The sequence below is a fragment of the Alnus glutinosa genome, chromosome 1, assembly GCF_958979055.1.
Source record: "Alnus glutinosa chromosome 1, dhAlnGlut1.1, whole genome shotgun sequence".
Classification (NCBI taxonomy): domain Eukaryota; kingdom Viridiplantae; phylum Streptophyta; class Magnoliopsida; order Fagales; family Betulaceae; genus Alnus; species Alnus glutinosa.
This window is the reverse complement of record NC_084886.1, coordinates 18610871-18629702: the sequence shown is the minus strand read 5'-3', so window position 1 is coordinate 18629702 and position 18832 is coordinate 18610871. Positions and strand designations below refer to the sequence as shown.

At 35.8% G+C, this 18832-nt stretch overlaps 1 protein-coding gene across 2 annotated transcripts; it reads right to left on the bottom strand.

Annotated features, from left to right (window-relative positions):
• Positions 1–818: 818 nt before the first annotated feature.
• Positions 819–8015, bottom strand: LOC133876053 (guanosine nucleotide diphosphate dissociation inhibitor 1). Of its 2 annotated transcripts, XM_062314358.1 has the most exons (14): positions 7887–8015; positions 7662–7768; positions 6831–6893; positions 6634–6717; positions 6405–6512; positions 6132–6304; positions 5543–5654; positions 5332–5412; positions 5143–5205; positions 4923–5024; positions 4582–4706; positions 1492–1702; positions 1299–1373; positions 819–1094 (listed from the first exon to the last, which is right to left on the bottom strand). In XM_062314358.1, the coding sequence occupies exons 2-14, from the start codon at positions 7746–7748 to the stop codon at positions 1044–1046; spliced, it is 1335 nt and encodes a 444-aa protein (XP_062170342.1). In that variant the 5' UTR covers positions 7749–7768; positions 7887–8015; the 3' UTR covers positions 819–1043. The 2 variants fall into 2 exon arrangements, with proteins under 2 accessions (XP_062170342.1, XP_062170339.1); XM_062314355.1 differs by having other exon boundaries at positions 7662–7973.
• Positions 8016–18832: the final 10817 nt, after the last annotated feature.

Genomic DNA, 18832 nt, shown 5'->3' with positions numbered 1-18832 from the left:
TTAGAAATATGACCTTCTTGTTTATTACAAATGTAATTTTGTATATTTTATTATCGTTTTATGAATTTCTTTGTTTATTAATTTAAGCTGATTTCTTTTTCGAGGGGGCATATATACAATACACAATGTAATTTACTTCAAGTTTGTGAAACTTTTATTACAATTGCATAAACAACTTATTACAAGTATTCCATAAATGTTTGAATTAAGCTTTTGAAATAAGTGATAATTTAATATAGTCTCAAAGCAAAGGTCAAATATTTAAATTTTACCTTCATCATTTACATTTCATTTCAATCAAATATTATATATATTAAATCTCAATTATTAAGGGAGAAATTAAGTCCACACGTGAGAAAGTGCACTATAATGTTAATTAAATAATTAAATCAACCATTTTTTATCAACTTAAACTTTTAAAATAAATAAATAATTTAATTTGATATTAAAATAGAGGTCTTGAGTTTCAAACTGTCTCTATGATTTGCTTCTCATTTTATTTAAATATTTCACGTGTAAAATGTCACTTGTCAATTGAGTTTAAACACATACATGAAAAAGAGTGTTAAGAATATTAATTTAAATGATAAAGTCTACAATTTTTTCTTATCAACATAAGCTAGGAATAAGTGTTGATTTATTTATTATTATTTTTTAGAAGTTCAGTGCATTTCATTTCATGGTTCCCAAGACTAAATCCAGATGGAATTCCGAGTAAAAAAGGGGGAAATAAAGATGAATAAGATTAAACAATAAGCAGAATCAGATACTTGCCTACACAAAGAACCAGTTCTTGAATCCAGGAATTGCAAAACCAGTGGGTAAAAGGGGAAGGAAGTAATGCAATGAAATTGTAAAATAAGTTATACAATCGTAAAAGTGCATGTCTTAGATGAGAAAACATTTTATCACATATCACATTGTCTATGACAGAACGAGAAAACAAATGACAAGCCCAATGCCACTTTTGCGACTGGCAACTTCAACACCATCTATGAGGAACTTGGGATAAAGCACGACCAAAAGTGGTGTTCGTCAATCCCTCACTCTTCTGCGGCACTGGCGGCACTCAAATCCACAGTGAGGTCAAGAACCTGCTCAAAAAAACACCAATAATTATTACTTGAAACCTTAAGCGGGCAGCATTTCCAAATAATACCTTCTAATGGCCACTAAATTGATTTTTATTTTTTAATAAAAAATGCCAATGAGCATGTCCACGACATAAGTTTGGACCTCAAGGGATGATTTAAACAGGGAGAGGAACCAATTGATCTATCAAGATAAAAATTCACTACCTTCCCAGTTATCATAGTATACATGCTGAGTACATCCATGACAGTTGACTCAAAGTGTGTTGTTGCATCATAACTCTGTTAAACATGAAAATGGACTTTTGGTTAGAGCATGCAATGATTATTAAAAACCACGCGGTAGCCTGTTGGAGTGGAATCAAGGCAAGCAGTAAGGAATCGATAGGAGATCACTTACTGTTGATATGAAGCAACTGTCCAAGGTTGGTTCATTGACTGGTTCGTATCTGTCATAGATGTCGAAGAATATCTCATCAACAGGCCCTAGAAGGTCGATTCCTGGCTTAAGTTCGGACTCAGGATGGTCAGTCTCCGCCTCTGTTGATACAAATGCAATAAATTTCCCCTTCGGAGCAACGTTGTGAGAATAAGAGCAACAGAAAAGGTACCTGCTCAACCATAGAAGGATCACAAAATTGGGCCCCCGGGAAACATATGAGAACAAAAGGAGCACCAGGATAAATATCTAACAAGAAGTTATTGCTCTAACAGTATATGGGGATCTCCAACATAGACTCTGTGCAAACAACTTTCTTCTTTTCTGCTGAGGCAGTTTGTGGGGTAGGGGGAGTGATGATTGTGCTAGTAGTAGGATCAAATGTGCAGAGTGAAAATGTTCCTGCAAGCACTCCTAACAAACATTATAGTGGGGGGGAAGTTGGAGCCTCTTTGCATATCTAGTCACACAACAAAAACATAACAATTATAGGGAAATTGATATATAATTGATATCAAGTAATACTATGTTATTTAACATAGCATCTAAACAAACTAGTCCTGTGAATTTTTCTTACTCAAGTTACAGTAGTTAAAACATCCTTAGATAGACCAAGTGAGGTGGCATCCGAGATTCAATTGTCTGCTCAGGGAATAATAACAATTGCGCTCTAACAAATCAAGCAAATTGGCAAAGTGAAGACGAGTTTTCACAATAATACTGCAGAGAGAACAATGGATTAAGAGAGAACAATGGACTAATAGATCGGAAAAATTATCAAACACACTTCTTGTCCTTGTTCACTATTCCTGTTTAGGTGACAAAAAAAATGGAACAGATGCAGAAGGGTTTTTTTGGGGAGGCACTGGTGATGAATCTAAACACCATCTTGTTGATTGGGATGAGGTAAGTTCCCCTATTGAAAATGGAAGGTTGGATGTTCGAAAGACAACTGGATGCAGCACTGGTATAGGAACCAAGTTACTGATTTTAGAGTGATTTTTAGTTTTCGTAGCTTAAGAGCTCTTCATGTGTGGATGCAATGTCCAATTGAAGCAAGATCTATTCTGCTTAAAAAAGATTATATTTTACATGTCTAAGGGTTAAAACAATTTTTAAATTGACTCATTAGTTTATGAGCTATTAGGGCTGAAAAAGCGGGAGGTTATTATATATTTTTACTAAAATGTATCAGATCTAATGCAGGCACAAGCATGTTTCTGCATAAACTCCAAACCAGTGAACCAATTCACGAGCAGAGGATTGAATCTTGCAGTGTTGCTTCTTCCTTCACCAACACATTCTTGACCATCACTGCATCCCCTATTCTCACGAGACAAGCAAGGCCAATAACCAAATAAGCTTTCACAAAGGTCCATGGCTTCCAAGCCATACCCACTTGGAGGATTGTCCCACATTGAATGTGAAGAACACTGTGTCCCACATGGCTGTAAGCTGTTGGCTTGTCTGTCCCACATCGAAAAGGAAAAACCAAATCCCACCTTTGAGTTATCTATAAAAGGACATGCCCCTCACAGGTGAAAACCATTCAAACTCAAAGTTGAGGCGCACATGAGTGCTTTACTCAGTGTGCGCTTTCTTGACTAAAATAAGGCCTTGAAAAAGCAAAAAAATGGGCCTAATAAGCGCTTGAGATTGTTGAGTTTGAAAATATGCTAAAGAGTGGCCTTCTCAAGCCATAAAAAGCCTTGAAAAGTAAGAAAAATAAAGGGCCGGGAGTAAAAGAAAAATAGGTTTAACACTCAATAAATTCAAAAAGTTCAACTTTTTTTAAAAAGCGGTTAGTGGTTAAAATTACCGCTAACCGACGGTTATTATCTAACCGCCTAGTGGTTATTTATTTTCGATAACCGCATAGGCGGTTGCTGTTAGCGGTTTCAGCCAATAACCGCTAACCGTAACCGCCTTTTCAGCCCTATTTCAGAGCTATGGGTAATTTTACATGTAGGGAAGATCTGAATTTTCATAAAACTATGACAGCCTGATTTTATATACAAGGTTATTTTCTTAATTGCGTTTGGTCCAAGTCATTTCAAAATTTCTGATACTATCAGGAGCCTTTTTATTGGGTTATCTTAAACATTTAGTTTACTAGTTAAATTAGGAATTCTAGTCCTAGTAAGTTAAACAAGTCAATTAGACTATATAAATATGTTTCATTGTATTCAAAGAGTTCAGACTTAATTAATGTGTTGCATGTACGAGTGTAATAGTAAGGCAGCAAATCATCTCTTACTTCACTGTACAGTGGCAAGGGCTTTATTATTACTAGCTTTTTCTCAGTTTGGGGTGCATTGGATATCATCTAGAACATTTGTGGAGTTACTTCCATGTAGGTAAAGGTGGTTTGGATGGAATGATAGCAGCAAGATTCGGTGTGCAATTTCACTGTGTCATTTGGATTGTGGTGAGAGCGTAAAATCAAACTTCTAATGGTTTTGAGCTCAATCATAACTCACTTAGGTCCTTATTCCTAAGATCTTTATATGATTGGAATGTCCTTGGAATAATTTAATGTCATTCCTTCTTGGATTTTCTCCCACTTCTACATCTTAGATGGATTTTGGATAAGACTATATTTTTCTTCTCTTGATCTTTAATAAAATCTTATTACTTTTTTTTAAAAGTAATCAAATCTTATTACCTAGAAAAAGAATCAATGGACTAATTTCAAACACCATCTCAGTCTCAAAAGACAGTTGTCCATAAGAAATCCAAATGCCCAATTAATCCAAAACTTCTAGGCAAATTATGCAAATCCTGTCAAAAACAGTCAACCGACTAACTATAATGATCTGGGAAACCTACCCTATGTCAGCCATTGAAAAATCTAAATTATTTTTATAAACCTATCTTTTGATTTTCCCACTCCCTGTTAAAAAGCTGGACTTCATCCTGCACCCAGGTTAGGTGATCGATCCCCGCTTCTATTAAAGAAATCAAGTGCTACACGCATGCATTCCCATATTGGAAGAATTCAACAGATACAGAATAATTAATTTTTCTCAGAAACATTGTATGAGAACTCACATGTCTGATTTACGACCCAACTGCTTTTGTGGCAGGATAACCTGCACCGAATGAGAATCATTGGTGTTTGGGATTGGGTGGCTCATTATGGCAATTGCCCTCGCAACCCTACCAATCTTCCTAACCTGTTAAAAATGCAAACAGCTTTCTGTAAAGCATGCAAAATTCAATCTCTTCTATACTAAAAGGGAAAAGGAGGACTTTAAGTTCCATAATAAAAATATTTTTCAGAATTCACCATTTATTTAATCAGAGACATTATATTACATATGGTAGAAGGAAAAGAAAGAGATGGGGGACGCGGGGGGGTGGGGAGTGCAGAAGGGTATTACAGTTATTACCTTGTTGGGCAAGTACGAAGGATCACAGACAACTTTTTTGCACCTAGCAGTTTCCCCTTCTGACGTGACACCAGCAACTTTGCCTTCCTCATTGAACTCCACCTGCCATTCAAAATCAAATCAGACTCGGCATCCACTCCATTATCATAAATACTTATCAAATAAATAAATAAATACATAATGATTTTCCTTTTATTAACCAGAAAATGGTGGGGAGTACCTTGCACTCAGGTTTGTTCAACATATACGTCCCACCATAGACAGCACTAAGCCGTGCAAATGCCTGACAAAAAATAATTAATGTCAATTGAACAATCTTGACTAGAACCCAAAATTTATAAAATGAGTTAAAAGTACAGGGGAGAGATTTTTTTTTTTAATTGAGAGAGAGAGAGAGAGAGAGAGAGACCTGGGGGAGCTCTCCCAACCCATACAAAGGATATATGTATGGGGATCCTCCTTGAAAACGTGCAAGAGACTCCGAATAAAGCTATGATATTGTAGAGGAACAAGAAAAATAAGCCAAAAAAAAAGTGAAATAAAAAGCTGCTGAAACTTTCAATGTACAAGAATCCAAATCAACAAAAAAGAGTTAACTATGAACTCCAGGTGGTTTTCACCTTCATTCTCTTCACAGTATCTAGTGCAGGTTCATTGAGGTAGCGATCATCTCTGTGAAGTGCTAATGCATGACCGATGAAGTCCACGGTATTATCATCAAGACCATATTTTCTGTCAATATGTCAACAGTACGATAAGCAAATGGTCTATTGTGCTAACTATGTTCAGTACACACGTACTACCAACAAGGCCATCAGTTGAGATCAACCTTTTTCGTTCTTTGAAGAGATGAATAGTAAATAAAAGAAAGGATGTAGACATCAGGAAATGAGAAATTAAATCTATTTTCCACTTAAGAACTTTACATTCAAATCTATCTGATTAAATTAAAGAATTCAATAAGACTGCCCTTACCAAATTATATATTTTAGCTTCAATATTATATGTGGGTATGCTCCAAAGCACCTTTCACATAACATTTACAATTTACAATAATTATGAAATACCATGCCAATAAAAACTGAATCTCCAATAACATGCCCCGGCACCAACGACTTGATGTTTATGAAAATATATTAGGACCAATTCAATAATACATTTAAATACCTGAAAAACAGAAAGCAACAGAGGCAACAAGCAAGAGCTTACGCAATTAGTTCTCTAGTTGTTACTCTAGTCAAGTCCATGCCCTCGTGTGTTTTGGGATCACTTTCATTGTAATCTTGAACATAAATGAAGAACTTGCGAGCACGGCGCTTTTCAAATATACCCATAAGTGGAGATTTTACTGCCTCCATGTCTGTTGCTGGAACCTTGTGAATCTATAACCAGGGGTTTACTCACCAGCAAACAAAGTTAAGAAAGATGCAAATTCTTTCTAATGAACATGCAAATTCCAACATCATTAGAAAAAGATTTTACCTTTCCTTTATTGTAGACGAAGCTGCCATCAACAGCTTTGAAATACAGATATTTAGTGACATCTGTATGAATGAGGACACGAACAAGAGTGCCATTTGCCATCATAAACTAGCCAAACGAGATTTAGTCAACATACAAGAAGAAATTGAAACAGCAGAGAATTACACCCATGGTTGGTGAACTGAACGGCGATAAGAGAGAAAGAAGACAAAAGACAGTAAACACACACCTTAGGGATCATGTCCACATTATAATCCCTACTAGAGCCCAAATTTGCTGGAGGCTTATCACTTCCCCTGAACCTCTTCCAGAGCTGTAAAAAAGGATAACTAGAGCAGTAAATAAAGAGTTGAATTCTAACAAATAAAAGGGCAATATAAAATTGCAGACTTCAATGAATATCAAATGACACAGCAGAAATACGACCTGAACAAGATTGAGCGATGTTGACTCTCCCCCATAATAGTCATTCCTGTCCATGTGCAGGACCTGATTCACAAGAGATACACATCAATTATTGCAGTGCAGTCAATAGAATATATTTATCCATTGCTTTAAACCAATAGTAAATATAAGATATCACTTGGACAACCAAAAGCCAAAGGGAAAACCATACACTACCAATCAATCCGTCCATTGCAAGAACATCTTTTACATGCACAAAAACTTAAGAAAAAATAAAATAACCCCAGAAAACTTGTAATCTTGTACAAAGGTAAAACCATATACAACTCTACAAGGCAGTCCAATCTAAAGCGAAAAGGAACTGACAAACATATATCAGAAACAACCTCTAGACTTGCTAGTAGGTCCACCTCTGTTTTCTTTCTCAGTACGTAACATCATGGACAGCTCACTTTGAAGCCAGCTATTAAGCTGACCACCCCAGAACTATTGCCTGCAAGCTGACACGCACAGTACTTGAACAATTGTTTGTTGTGTTTTCGCAGTGCCATAATCAGGTTGTTAATGACAATCATAACCCAGATCTCAAAAATTAAAAAGCCCACTTGAGAATTACAGAGCTACATACAGAATTCATGGCTAAATCAAATCAATCCATATGATTCTCAAAACTAAACACGGAACTATATCACTCACCGCAAACAAAGAGACAAGCAATGAAGCATAGATTTAAGAAAGTAGATCCGACATGATCAAATTCAAATCTACCCAATTCGATCGGAATCCAAGACCCAACTAAAGAGTAATAAATTGGAAAATGATAACGAAAATGAAGAATTGGGGAAGAACCACCTTGAGGCCATCAACGGAGAGAAGGCCGCTAAGGATGCATTCCTTGAGACCCGTGCCCAACACTATCACGTCATACTCTTCATCCATGGCGATTGATTAACTTTTGGCTTCACGAATAGATCCACAAAAACAACCAGAGATACAGATAGAGAAAGAAGATTAGGGTTTCGAGGCTACCAAGTCAAATCCTTCTCAACATTTGATTTATATAGAGAATATACTCACACACACTCCTATTTGCAGAGGAGACTGGAGAGAGAGAGAGAGAGAGAGAGAGAAAGATGCTTTGTTTGTAGACCGAGGAAAGCTACAATGGCTTTTACTCGGTGCTATATATTATTTATGTTCCTGATCATTCTTACGACGAGCCTTCTAAAAGATAAAGGAAAATTGCAATTTCAATTTAATTTTTTTTTTCTTTTGAAAAAAATTTCAATTTAATTTTTGAATTATTAATTTTGACAACTTGGTGATTAGTTTTAGAGAAGATTCAGGGTTAAATAGTTCAATGGTTCCTGAGTTTTTAGGACTTTATTTTTTAATACCTGAATTTCAATTTACATCACAGATGGTACCTCAATTTTAAGAAAAAACCGAATTGGTACCTTGGTTAAATTTTCCGTCCAAAAACTAACGACTCGCCACGTGTCAACCTCCTCTGAGGTTGACACGTGGCATTATATAAAAAAAAATTAAAAATTAAAAATCTTTAAAAATTAATTAAAAAATAATAAAATTAATATATATATATATATGAAAAATTAAAAGAAAAAAATTGGAAAAAAAAAAAAAAAAAAAAAAAAACAAAGGGGTGGCTAAGCCACCCACCTTGGCCACCATAGGGGTGGCCGGCCACCCCCATTTTCGCCAATAGAGAATGAATTAAAAGAATCAGAGGATCTCTTGAAAAAATTCTCTATTAATAATTTAAAAAGCATGCTTTGTATTCATACAGATATTTCTAACAAGCCTGATTTAATTGTTAATGATTCAAGTACTTCTACTTCACATGCTTCTGATTCTGAATTAGATTCTATTGATATTAAGTCTTTGATAGAAGATACAGCTTGTTTAGATAATTCTTGCTTAACTAATCATGTGATGCCTAACTCTAAGGAATTAGGAATACAATGTAAGTTTATTCCTAAGTATCATAATTGTGGGAAGATTAGTCATATTATACCAAATTGTTATTTGTTGAAATCCCACAGGCCTTAGATTAAGCAAGATGCTCTGAAGAAAAGTGAAGTTAAAGATGATTCCTCATCAAAATATGTCCATCCGCATAGGAGACATAAAAGGTAAGGGCAATATTGTTTGTAAGAATGCTAACCATATTTCTACAGAGAAAGTCAAGCAGCATTCCAACAAAAGAAGCTGCCCACCTGTTATCACTGCAGCATCACCGGTCACATCCGACCCAAATGTCAACAGCTCCAAGCACAGAAGAAGAAGGCTCAAAGGAAGTTGCCTACTAAGACCACATTAGGTACTCTACCTTCGGCTGGACATCAGGTTCCATGGCATCAGCGGCAACAACAGCGGTCTGTTCCGAAGAACAAATCAAGGCACTACAAGAAAAAGCCGCAAAAGCCCGTTAGCAACCATGCCTATGAAAGGTTGCTGAGCTTGTTACAAAGGATGCTGAGGAGGATGGACAGTATGAACAATACCCGATCACATCTACCACGGGTACATCAAGGTTGGGTCAGAAAGGATGAGACCATGTACCCCTTGAGGGGGAGTAGACTCACCTAGTATAGGTGCAGTCTCATTATGCCTAGGATTTTGGTTCCTAAATCCTAGTGCATACTAGGTATGTTTGCATTGCATTGATTGTCATATCTTATATATCCTATTTTTGCCTTGCATTCTGTTTAAGGAACCACATTTTCTATCCCTAGATTTTCTCTTGGTTGCTTTGAGAATTTTCTGCAGGAACATTTTAGGGGTGACAGAGAAAGCATGTCACTGCTTTTTTGTCTTGGTATAGTCAAACCTCTCTCTCCGATGATAGGTTTGCTCTTACCTACATGCTTTGTCTAGACATATGTTCTTTTCCTTTTAAGCATGTCTTTGTTGTTTTTCCGCTTTTTTTTTTTAAAAAAAAAGGGGGGGGGGGGAGAAAGTTGCAGATATTTATTCCTGTGTTTAGCTTTTCAGATATCTTATGTATTTTTACCTGATGTCTCAGTTCTTGGTGCATTACTCTTTTTGCTTTTATATAACTAAGAGTTCTTGTTTGATATCTGCAAAATTTCCCCGCTACATCTATTTGATAGATAGTTACTTTCTTCATGCGATGAAAATGTGCACTATCCAAGGCTCCCCTAAGATACATTTTTTTTTCTCTCTCTGATTTTTAGCTTCTAAAAATTCTAATGAGAGAATTTTTATTTTTTTTTGTTAAGATGATCAAATTGAACAACTCACTAGTTGAACCTAGAACCCATAAATTCTGGCATTCTTTCTAGGTTGCAGCACCAAGTGGTAAAAGGCAGTCAAAACTGAATATATATGGATAAATAAAAAGATCCACTACTTTTGTGCTATAAATCTATTATTGAACTTATCCTCATAGAAACAGTCAGTGACTAAATCACTGTGGAAATAGACGGTCACTAAAAGATGAAGTAAAAGAAAAGTTTTGCAGCTTAAGGGGAGTGTATCAGATGAGAATGGCTAGGCCTTAGTAAATAAGGTTTGAATTTTGACTGATCTAACATTGATTTTCTCTCTTATTTAGAAAATTCGGTTGCTTTAAGTCATATCAGTGAACTTCATACCTTACTGAGAAAGCTTTCACACACACACACGCATTGCATGAGTGAAGTTACTATTGAAAAATTTATATCTGCAGGAAAATTTTTGTGCTTATTGACTCGTAACTTTCAATTATATCTTGACATATTTTTGAAATGTTATTTGACTGGTTTATCAGTTATTTATACATGCATGTTCTGAAGCTAACGTTAGGAATTTTTTTTGTTGCATATTTCCCTCTATTTTTCAGCTTCTAGTGTGAAGCGTTCGGATGGACATGTTCTTGCATTCGGATGTGCTCGATTCTATCAATCTCTATCTAACAGCATGCCGTCCGAACGAGTATGTACCACATCAACACGATAACTTTTTGCTTTCTCTGCCAAACACACACACACACACACACACAACTTTTTGCCTGTTCTTTCATGTTGTGTTGTGTGTGTTTTCTCTCGGATTGATCCCGAAATGTTGGCATTCTCTGCACATCTTTTCTCATTCCCAAGTATTTCCTTTGACTTTTCTTATTCTCTTAAGATTTAGTTCTTTTTAGAATATTGGAATCTTTAATTGATTATGATTTGAGAGATTGTGCATGAATATCTTTTTCTGTCTTTATGCTAGATGGATATTACAAATTTGTGCCTTTTGGATTGCTATATCTACTTTTGTATTTCTTTATGAATCCAATTGATAGCCATCATAATACCACATTCTTTTTGAAACTAACAAGATCTAATATTTCCTTGTAGTGTTATTTTTGGATAGATTTCTGTTTAAATATTTTCAGGAATATGTTGTCCAGCGGCTTCCAGCATAGTGTCAGATAGAGGGCTCTTTGGAAAACGGACCAATGTTGAAATCATATGTTCCAGAGATCTCAAATTTTAGATGAGTTCATTCCCCCTGCTCATATAGAGTATTCCGTAACATTTTTTCCTCTAGATCTGCACTAGCTAGAGATTCAGTGGTGAATATTCTTTATCATCTTGCAGACCACTTGTCTAGAGGATTTCTTTCTGCGGATGATTAGTTTCGGGCTAGAAGACTCAAGTGACTGAAAATTCTCAGTCTATGGTTTCCCGACTTCAGGAGCAAGAAGTCGAAGTGACTCAAATTCAGGAAATGTGATATCTTGAGATTTTGGGCTTCGTGTCAGAGTTAAAGGTATGACTACTGCATAGGGGTATGTGAGTACGAGTGTCTTGTAACTAGCTTTATTTTCGGTATAGTGGATATCTTGGGTTTGGTTGCTCCGGAGTGGTTTTTCTCTTCACAGAGTTTCCACTTCGTCAACAAATATCTTATCTTCTTTAAATTCCGCATTTAAGATATTTTGTTGCACACAAACACATATTTGGCTCTGTTAGAAGTCAAAATTTATGTTCAAGGAGTCATTATTATTTTTCATTTGATATCAGAGCGGGTTCACTCGTTTTTTGATTTATTTCCTGAGTGTTTTCTGTGACTCCTACCATATCTCTGAATCTTAATTATGTCCCTACTTTTGATGGCACTAATTATGGCTATTGAAAAGCGTGAATGAGATTTTTTCTAAAATCTATAGACGTTTGGCACATAGTTGAGTCTGGATGGACCCCACCACAAGCACCAACTGCTGAATGGACTATCATTCAAACTCATTTGTGTATTTCGAATGACAAAGCCTTAAATGCCATATGCCAAACACTTTCACCATCTGAATTCTCACAAATCTCACATTGTGAAATTGCCCTTGATGCATGGAAAATACTGAAAACCATATATGAAGGCACGGAAATTGTTAAATCAGTCAAACTTCAAATGTTGGTTTCCTAGTTTGAAGGAATTAAGATGTTAGAAGATGAATATTTTAATGACTTTTACACAAAGATTACTGATTTGAGAAACTCTATGGTAAATCTTAGGAGAAAGTTTATGATGTAAAACTCATTGATAAGTCTTGAATTATTCGATTCAAGACCCCTTAATTTGCATTTGTTAGACCTAGTTTGTGTTGTATATATAACGTTTTGTTGTAGTTTTGTATTATATCTTATTTTCAGGTCTTAGTTGAAATCTAATTCAAAACACTTGAATTAGACCTGAAAATACATCAAGGGCAATTTGGTCATTTCTAGAGCTCAAGGTTGATCCTTAAAAGATAAAAATCGTCCAAGGCATTTCGATCGATCAATTATTTGTACAGCCAATAATTCGATTGATCGACTTTCAGTCGATCCAACTTCGATCAATCGAGATGCGATCGATCGATTTGCAGAACATGATAAAATCGATCGATCGACTTTGCATCTTCCAGAAAGTCCAGATATTTCCAAATCTTTGTGCGATCCAAATCAAAAATTGAGTTCTATGGACAGAAATGGACGGGAACCAGCTCTGAATACTTGGCTAGAATTAACTCTTGTAGACTTTTTGTAAATCCAATTCTTTATAAATATGAGGATTAAGATTTAGGTTTATTTTATGCATCTTTTGGGGGTTTCGGATTTTCTCAGGTGTATCACTTAATTTCTTGTGTTTTTAGTTTCCTTTGATGCACGTTTTCTGGGCTTAAATCCAGAGAGCAACTTCCTTTGTTAAATTTCAAGTTCTAGCTTAGGTTTTGTCCTTCCTTTTTAACCTTTTGTAATCCAAATTTTTAGAAGTTTAATATAGTTGTTTTCGATTTATTTTCTTATTGTTCATTTACTGTTTTCCTTTGATTTCATGCTTAGATTAGTTTATTTCATGTATAGCTAAACCCTTTCTTAGGGTTTTGATCAAATCTTTTCCAAAAGCCATGAAATGTTCTTGATATTCTTGAGATTTTCTTGATATGTGTGATGATTGTATAAGACTAGAAGATATCAAAACTCATGCTAAAAGGTTTTGTTATTAATATTCCAATCTATTTGTTCATGAAAAAGGGATTTGCTTGTCTATGAGTTTTCTTGATTTCTTGAATAAAACCAATGTTCTTGAAAGAGAACGATGTCTTTTGCAATGGTTCTATTTGACATGATGTGTGTTTACCTATTAGAGTTACCTTATAGGGTATACTAGGGAACATCAGTCTTTTCACACCCTTGGTAGTTTAAAACGTTTTTCAATTGTAGTGTAATTTTTATGTGGAATAGATCGGTGTGAAACTAGATACCTTATCATTGTGGCCTAATTAGGGATTTCATGTATTGTGTATGCTTGTTAGAATGTTTTATAGAATAGTAAGTTAGGGAGCATTAATCACCCCACACCTTTTGTAGTGTAAACGTTTTTCAATAATAGATTAATCTTTACGTGGAGTTGGTTAATGTGAAATTAGGTGCTTTATTATTACGTCTTAACGAAAGTGCTTTCATGTCGAGGTCGTCGTAAATTAGGTGCTCATATCATGCGATTCATGCATGTTAGGAAGATCCATATAGACTTTAATCATTTCATTGGTCTATATGAGCAGGGGGAATGAACTCATCTAAAATTTGAGATATCTGGAACATATGATTTTAACACTGGTCTGTTTTCCAAAGAGCCCTCTGTTTGACACTATGCTGGAAGCCACTGGACAACATATTCCTGAAAATATTTAAACAGAAATCTATCCAAAAATAACACTACAAGGAAATATCAGATCCTGTTAGTTTCAAAAAGAATGCGGTATTATGATGGCTATCAATTGGATTCATAAAGAAATACAAAAGTAAATATAGCAATCCAAAAGGCACAGATTAGTAATATCCATCTAGCATAAAGACAGAAAAAGATATTCATGCACAATCTCTCAAATCATAATCAATTGAAGATTCCAATATTCTAAAAAGAACCAAAGCTTAAGAGAATAAGAAAAGTCAAACGAAATACTTGGGAATGAGAAAAGATGTGCAGAGAATGCCAAAATCTCGGGATCAATCCGAGAGAAAACACACATAACACAACATGATAGAACAGGCAAAAAGGTGTGTGTGGTGTGTTTGGCAGAGAAAGCAAAAAGTTATCGTGTGGACGTGGTACATACTCGTCCGGACGGCATGCTATTAGATAGAGATTGATCGAATCGAGCACATCCGGACGCAAGAACATGTCCATCCGAACGCTTCACACTAGAAGCTGAAAAATAGAGGGAAATATGCAAAAAAAAAAAAATTCCTAACGTTAGCTTTAGAACACGCATATATAAATAACTGATAAACCAGTCAAATAGCATTTCAAAAATATGCCAAGATATAATTGAAAGTTAAGAGTCAATAAGCACAAAAATTTTCATGCAGATATAAATTTTTCAATAGTAACTTAACTCATGCAATGCGTGTGTGTGTGAAAGCTTTCTCAATAAGGTATGAAGTTCACTGATATGACTTAAAGCAACCGGATTTTCTAAATAAGAGAGAAAATCAATGTTAGATCAGTCAAAAGTCAAACCTTATTTACTAGGGCCTAGCCACTCTCATCTGATACACTACCCTTAAGCTGCAACACTTTTCTTTTACTTCATCATTTAGTGACCGTCTATTTCCGCAATGATTTAGTCACTGACTGTTTCTATGAGGACAAGTTCAAGAATAGATTTATAGCACAAAAGTAGTGGATTTTTTTATTTATCCATATTTATTCAGTTTTGACTGTCTTTTACCACTTGGTGCTGCAACCTAGAAAGAATGCCGGAATTTATGGGTTCTAGGTTCAACTAGCGAGTTAGTCAATTTGACCATCTTAGCAAAAAAAAAAAAAAAATTCTCTCATTAGAATTTTCAGAAGCTAAAAATTAGAGAGAAAGAAAAAATGTATCTTAGGGGAGCCTTGGATAGTGCACATTTTCATCGCATGAGGAAAGTAACTATTTATCAAATAGATGTAGCAGGGAAATTTTGCAGATATCAAACAAGAACTCTTAGTTATATAAAAGCAAAAAGAGTAATGCACCAAGAACTGAGACATCATGTAAAAATACATAAGATATCTGAAAAGCTAAATACATGAATAAATATTTGCAACTTTCTCCCCCCCCCCACCTTTTAAAAAAAAATAAAAGCGGAAAAACAACAAAGACATGCTTAAAAGGAAAAGAACATATGTCTAGACAAAGCATGTAGGTAAGAGCAAACCTGTCCTCGGGGAGAGATGTTTGACTATACCAAGACAAAAAAGCAGTGACATGTTTTCTCTGTCATCCCTAGAATGTACCTGCAGAAAATTCTCAAAGCAACCAAGAGAAAATCTAGGGATAGAAAATGTGGTTCCTCAAATAGAATGCAAGACAAAAATAGGATATATAAGATATGACAATCAATGCAATGCAAACATACCTAGTATGTACTAGGATTTAGGAATCAAAATCCTAGGCATAGTGAGACTGCACCTATACTAGGTGAGTCCACTCCCCCTCAAGGGGTACATGGTCTCATCCTTTCTGACCCAACCCTAGTGTACCCGTGGTAGATATGATCGGGTATTGTTCATACTGTCCATTCTCCTCAGCATCACTTGTAACAAGCTTAGCAACCTTTCATAGGCATGGTTGCTAGCGGGCTTTTGCGGCTTTTTCTTGTAGTGCCTTGATGTGTTCTTCGGAACAGACCGTTGTTGTTGCCGCTGATGCCATGGAACCTGATGTCCAGCTGAAGGTAGAGTACCTAATGTGGTCTTAGTAGGCAACTTCCTCTAAGCATTCTTCTTCTGAGCTAGGAGCTGGGGAAATTTGGATTGGGGAAATTTGGGTCGGATGTGACCGGTGATGCTGCAGTGATGACAGGTGGGCAGCTTCTTTTGTTGGAATGCTACTTGACTTTTTCTGCAGAAATATGGTTAGCATTCTTACAAACAATATTGCTCTTACCTTTTATATGTCTCCTATGCGGAGGGACATATTTTGATGAGGAATAATCTTTAACTTCACTTTTCCTCAGAGCATCCTGCTTAATCCAAGGCCTGTGGGATTTCAACAAACAACAATTTGGCCTAATATGACTAATCTTCCCACAATTATGACACTTAGGAATAAACTTACCTTGTATTCCTAATTCCTTAGACTTAGGCATCACATGATTAGTTAAGCAAGAATTATCTAAACAAGCTGTATCTTTTATCACAGGTTTAATATCAATAGAATCTAATTCAGAATCAGAAGCATGTGAAGTAGAAGTACTTAAATCATTAACAATTAAACCAGGCTTGTTAGAAATATCTGTATGAATACAAAGCATGCCTTTTAAATTATTACCAGCTAATTTTTCCGAGAGATCCTCTGATTATTTTAATTTATTCTCTAGTGCATCAACAATATCAAAAAGCATGGTATTCTCAGATTTCAAAGAGTTAATCAAGGCATGTGAGTCAGATAACTGTAAAATCAAATACTCTTTTTCTTGCTTAATCTTCTTGAGTTATTTATTGGATTTCTTAAAGGGTTTACCTATCCAAAGGGCATCTTTAGAGAAATCATAAAAATCATCTTCAGAGAACTCAGGAAGATTTATGTTAGAAGAAGTCATGGTTCACACTTAGGAAATAAATCCAAACACAAGTGAACCTCGCTCTGATATCAATTGAAAATAAATATTGACTTCTAATAGAACCAAGTGTGTATTTGTGTGTAACAAAATATCTTAAATGCGGAATTTAAAGAAGATAGGATATTTGTTGACGAAGTGGAAACTCTATGAAGAGAAAAACCACTCCGGGGCAGCCAAACCAAGGATATCCACTATACCGAAAACAAAGCTAGTTACAAAACACTCGTACTCACATACCCTTATGCAGTAGTTATAACTTTAACTCTGACACGAGGCCCATCGTGAACGCTTCCCAACCAAGTCTCCTATTTGAATGGGTCTTAAATGAATTCCTTTACCTTAGGGCCGATCTCTAAGATAGACTTCAAACGAACTGTTAAGCACATACTAGCAATGGCTTGAGAGCTAGCGGATCTTCGATTCTCCCTAAACACCCTCTCTAAGTACTATGGAATTCGATATAGAATTCATACAATTTATAAGCCTAGGGCCCTCTATTTATTGGCTTACAGAAAACCTAAATCTGCTGAAATTCAAACTCTGGCTGTTGAGCGTCCGGACGGAAGATAGGCACGTCCGGACGGTCTTCTGCGACTGCCTTTCAGAAACAGCGCAATTCTTTCCTTATCAGGTCCACGTTCGGACGGCTTGGCCAAGCGTCTAGACGATCTTCACTATAACTCCTTTCTGCGTTCGAACAGAACACTGAAATATTCTGAAATGTTGGATAGCGTTCGGACGACTTGCAGAGACTTCCCTAACAGTGTCGACTTCTGAAATCCAACTTAGTGTAGAATAATAATTGATCTAGCGTCTGAACGATGTTGCTTTGTCGTTCGAACGACTTCTGTCACGCCCCCGTTTAGGTAAAATAAGGGAAACGCGAACTAAAAGATAAATAAATAAGTAAATAAAGACAGAGAGTTTTAAAACACAAGTAGTATTACTATTTATACCAACTATGATAGCAGTATCAAAATTTTACACTGGGGCTCGAGGTTATTTACATCTCAAAAGTGAAGTGGTAAAGCAAAAGCTAGCAATCAACATTGCTAGAAAAACCACCACATAAGTTAAAAGACTGAAATGAGTACAGTTTCCATCAACAAAATATGACTGTACTATCATGATCTATCAGCTCTATAGTCTATGTCTACGACGGAGTCCCCAGGTACTATAACTGCTACTATTTACAAATATCTACATCTTCTTCTAGTCCACTGTACAGTAAGTCCAAGTTGCCCACGGATGGGGCCAGATCTGGGGGTCACTGACTACCAGGAGTCCTACAGGCACTCCTCCCCTCAAGACTATGATATACACCTTCATCTGAAAATGGTTATAAGGGAAAGGGGTGAGTTCGACAACTCAGTAAGGAAATATCAACACCAGGAAAATAAAACATGCTATAAAATCATTAATTATGCATAATGACAAAAATATCAAAATGAGCAATTAAAACAGAATTTATAAGTATAATTAACAGAACTTAAAAATAGATGAACAAGAAATATGAATAATGGCATGAATAATTAAATCAATTTTATTTATTTTCTCTTTTATCCTTTAACTGTGGTTTAACCCTTTATAGACTCTACACCGCCAGTTCCCGTGAGCGGCGCACGTTGGCTTTGTCCAAAGGACCTATAGACTTAGCCTGTCGTCACAGAGAAGAGTCGCCGGGTTGGGGATCTTCCCTAGGTGAAGGCCAACCCCGGCCGGTAGCACACACCGTATTTTGGTATGCTTGCCTTACTACCCTGTATGGTACCGATCTTAACTGTAGTAGTGCCTCAGGATTTAAACAATTACTGCACATGAACGTTTTCTGTAATACTGTAGGCTCTACTATAACTGTATACTATACTTTTAAAACTGTAAGAGCCGTTTTTATAACTATAGTCATGTGCAGACTTTAAA

Coding starts and splice junctions, on each gene's coding strand:
- LOC133876053 (XM_062314358.1), bottom strand. CDS start 7,748: ATGGATGAAGAGTATGACGTGATAGTGTTGGGCACGGGTCTCAAGGAA. Junction 6,305..6,404: donor TCGTCTACAATAAAGGAAAG/GTAAAATCTTTT, acceptor CCCTGGTTATAG/ATTCACAAGGTTCCAGCAAC. Junction 5,206..5,331: donor GGTTGGGAGAGCTCCCCCAG/GTCTCTCTCTCT, acceptor ATTTTTTGTCAG/GCATTTGCACGGCTTAGTGC.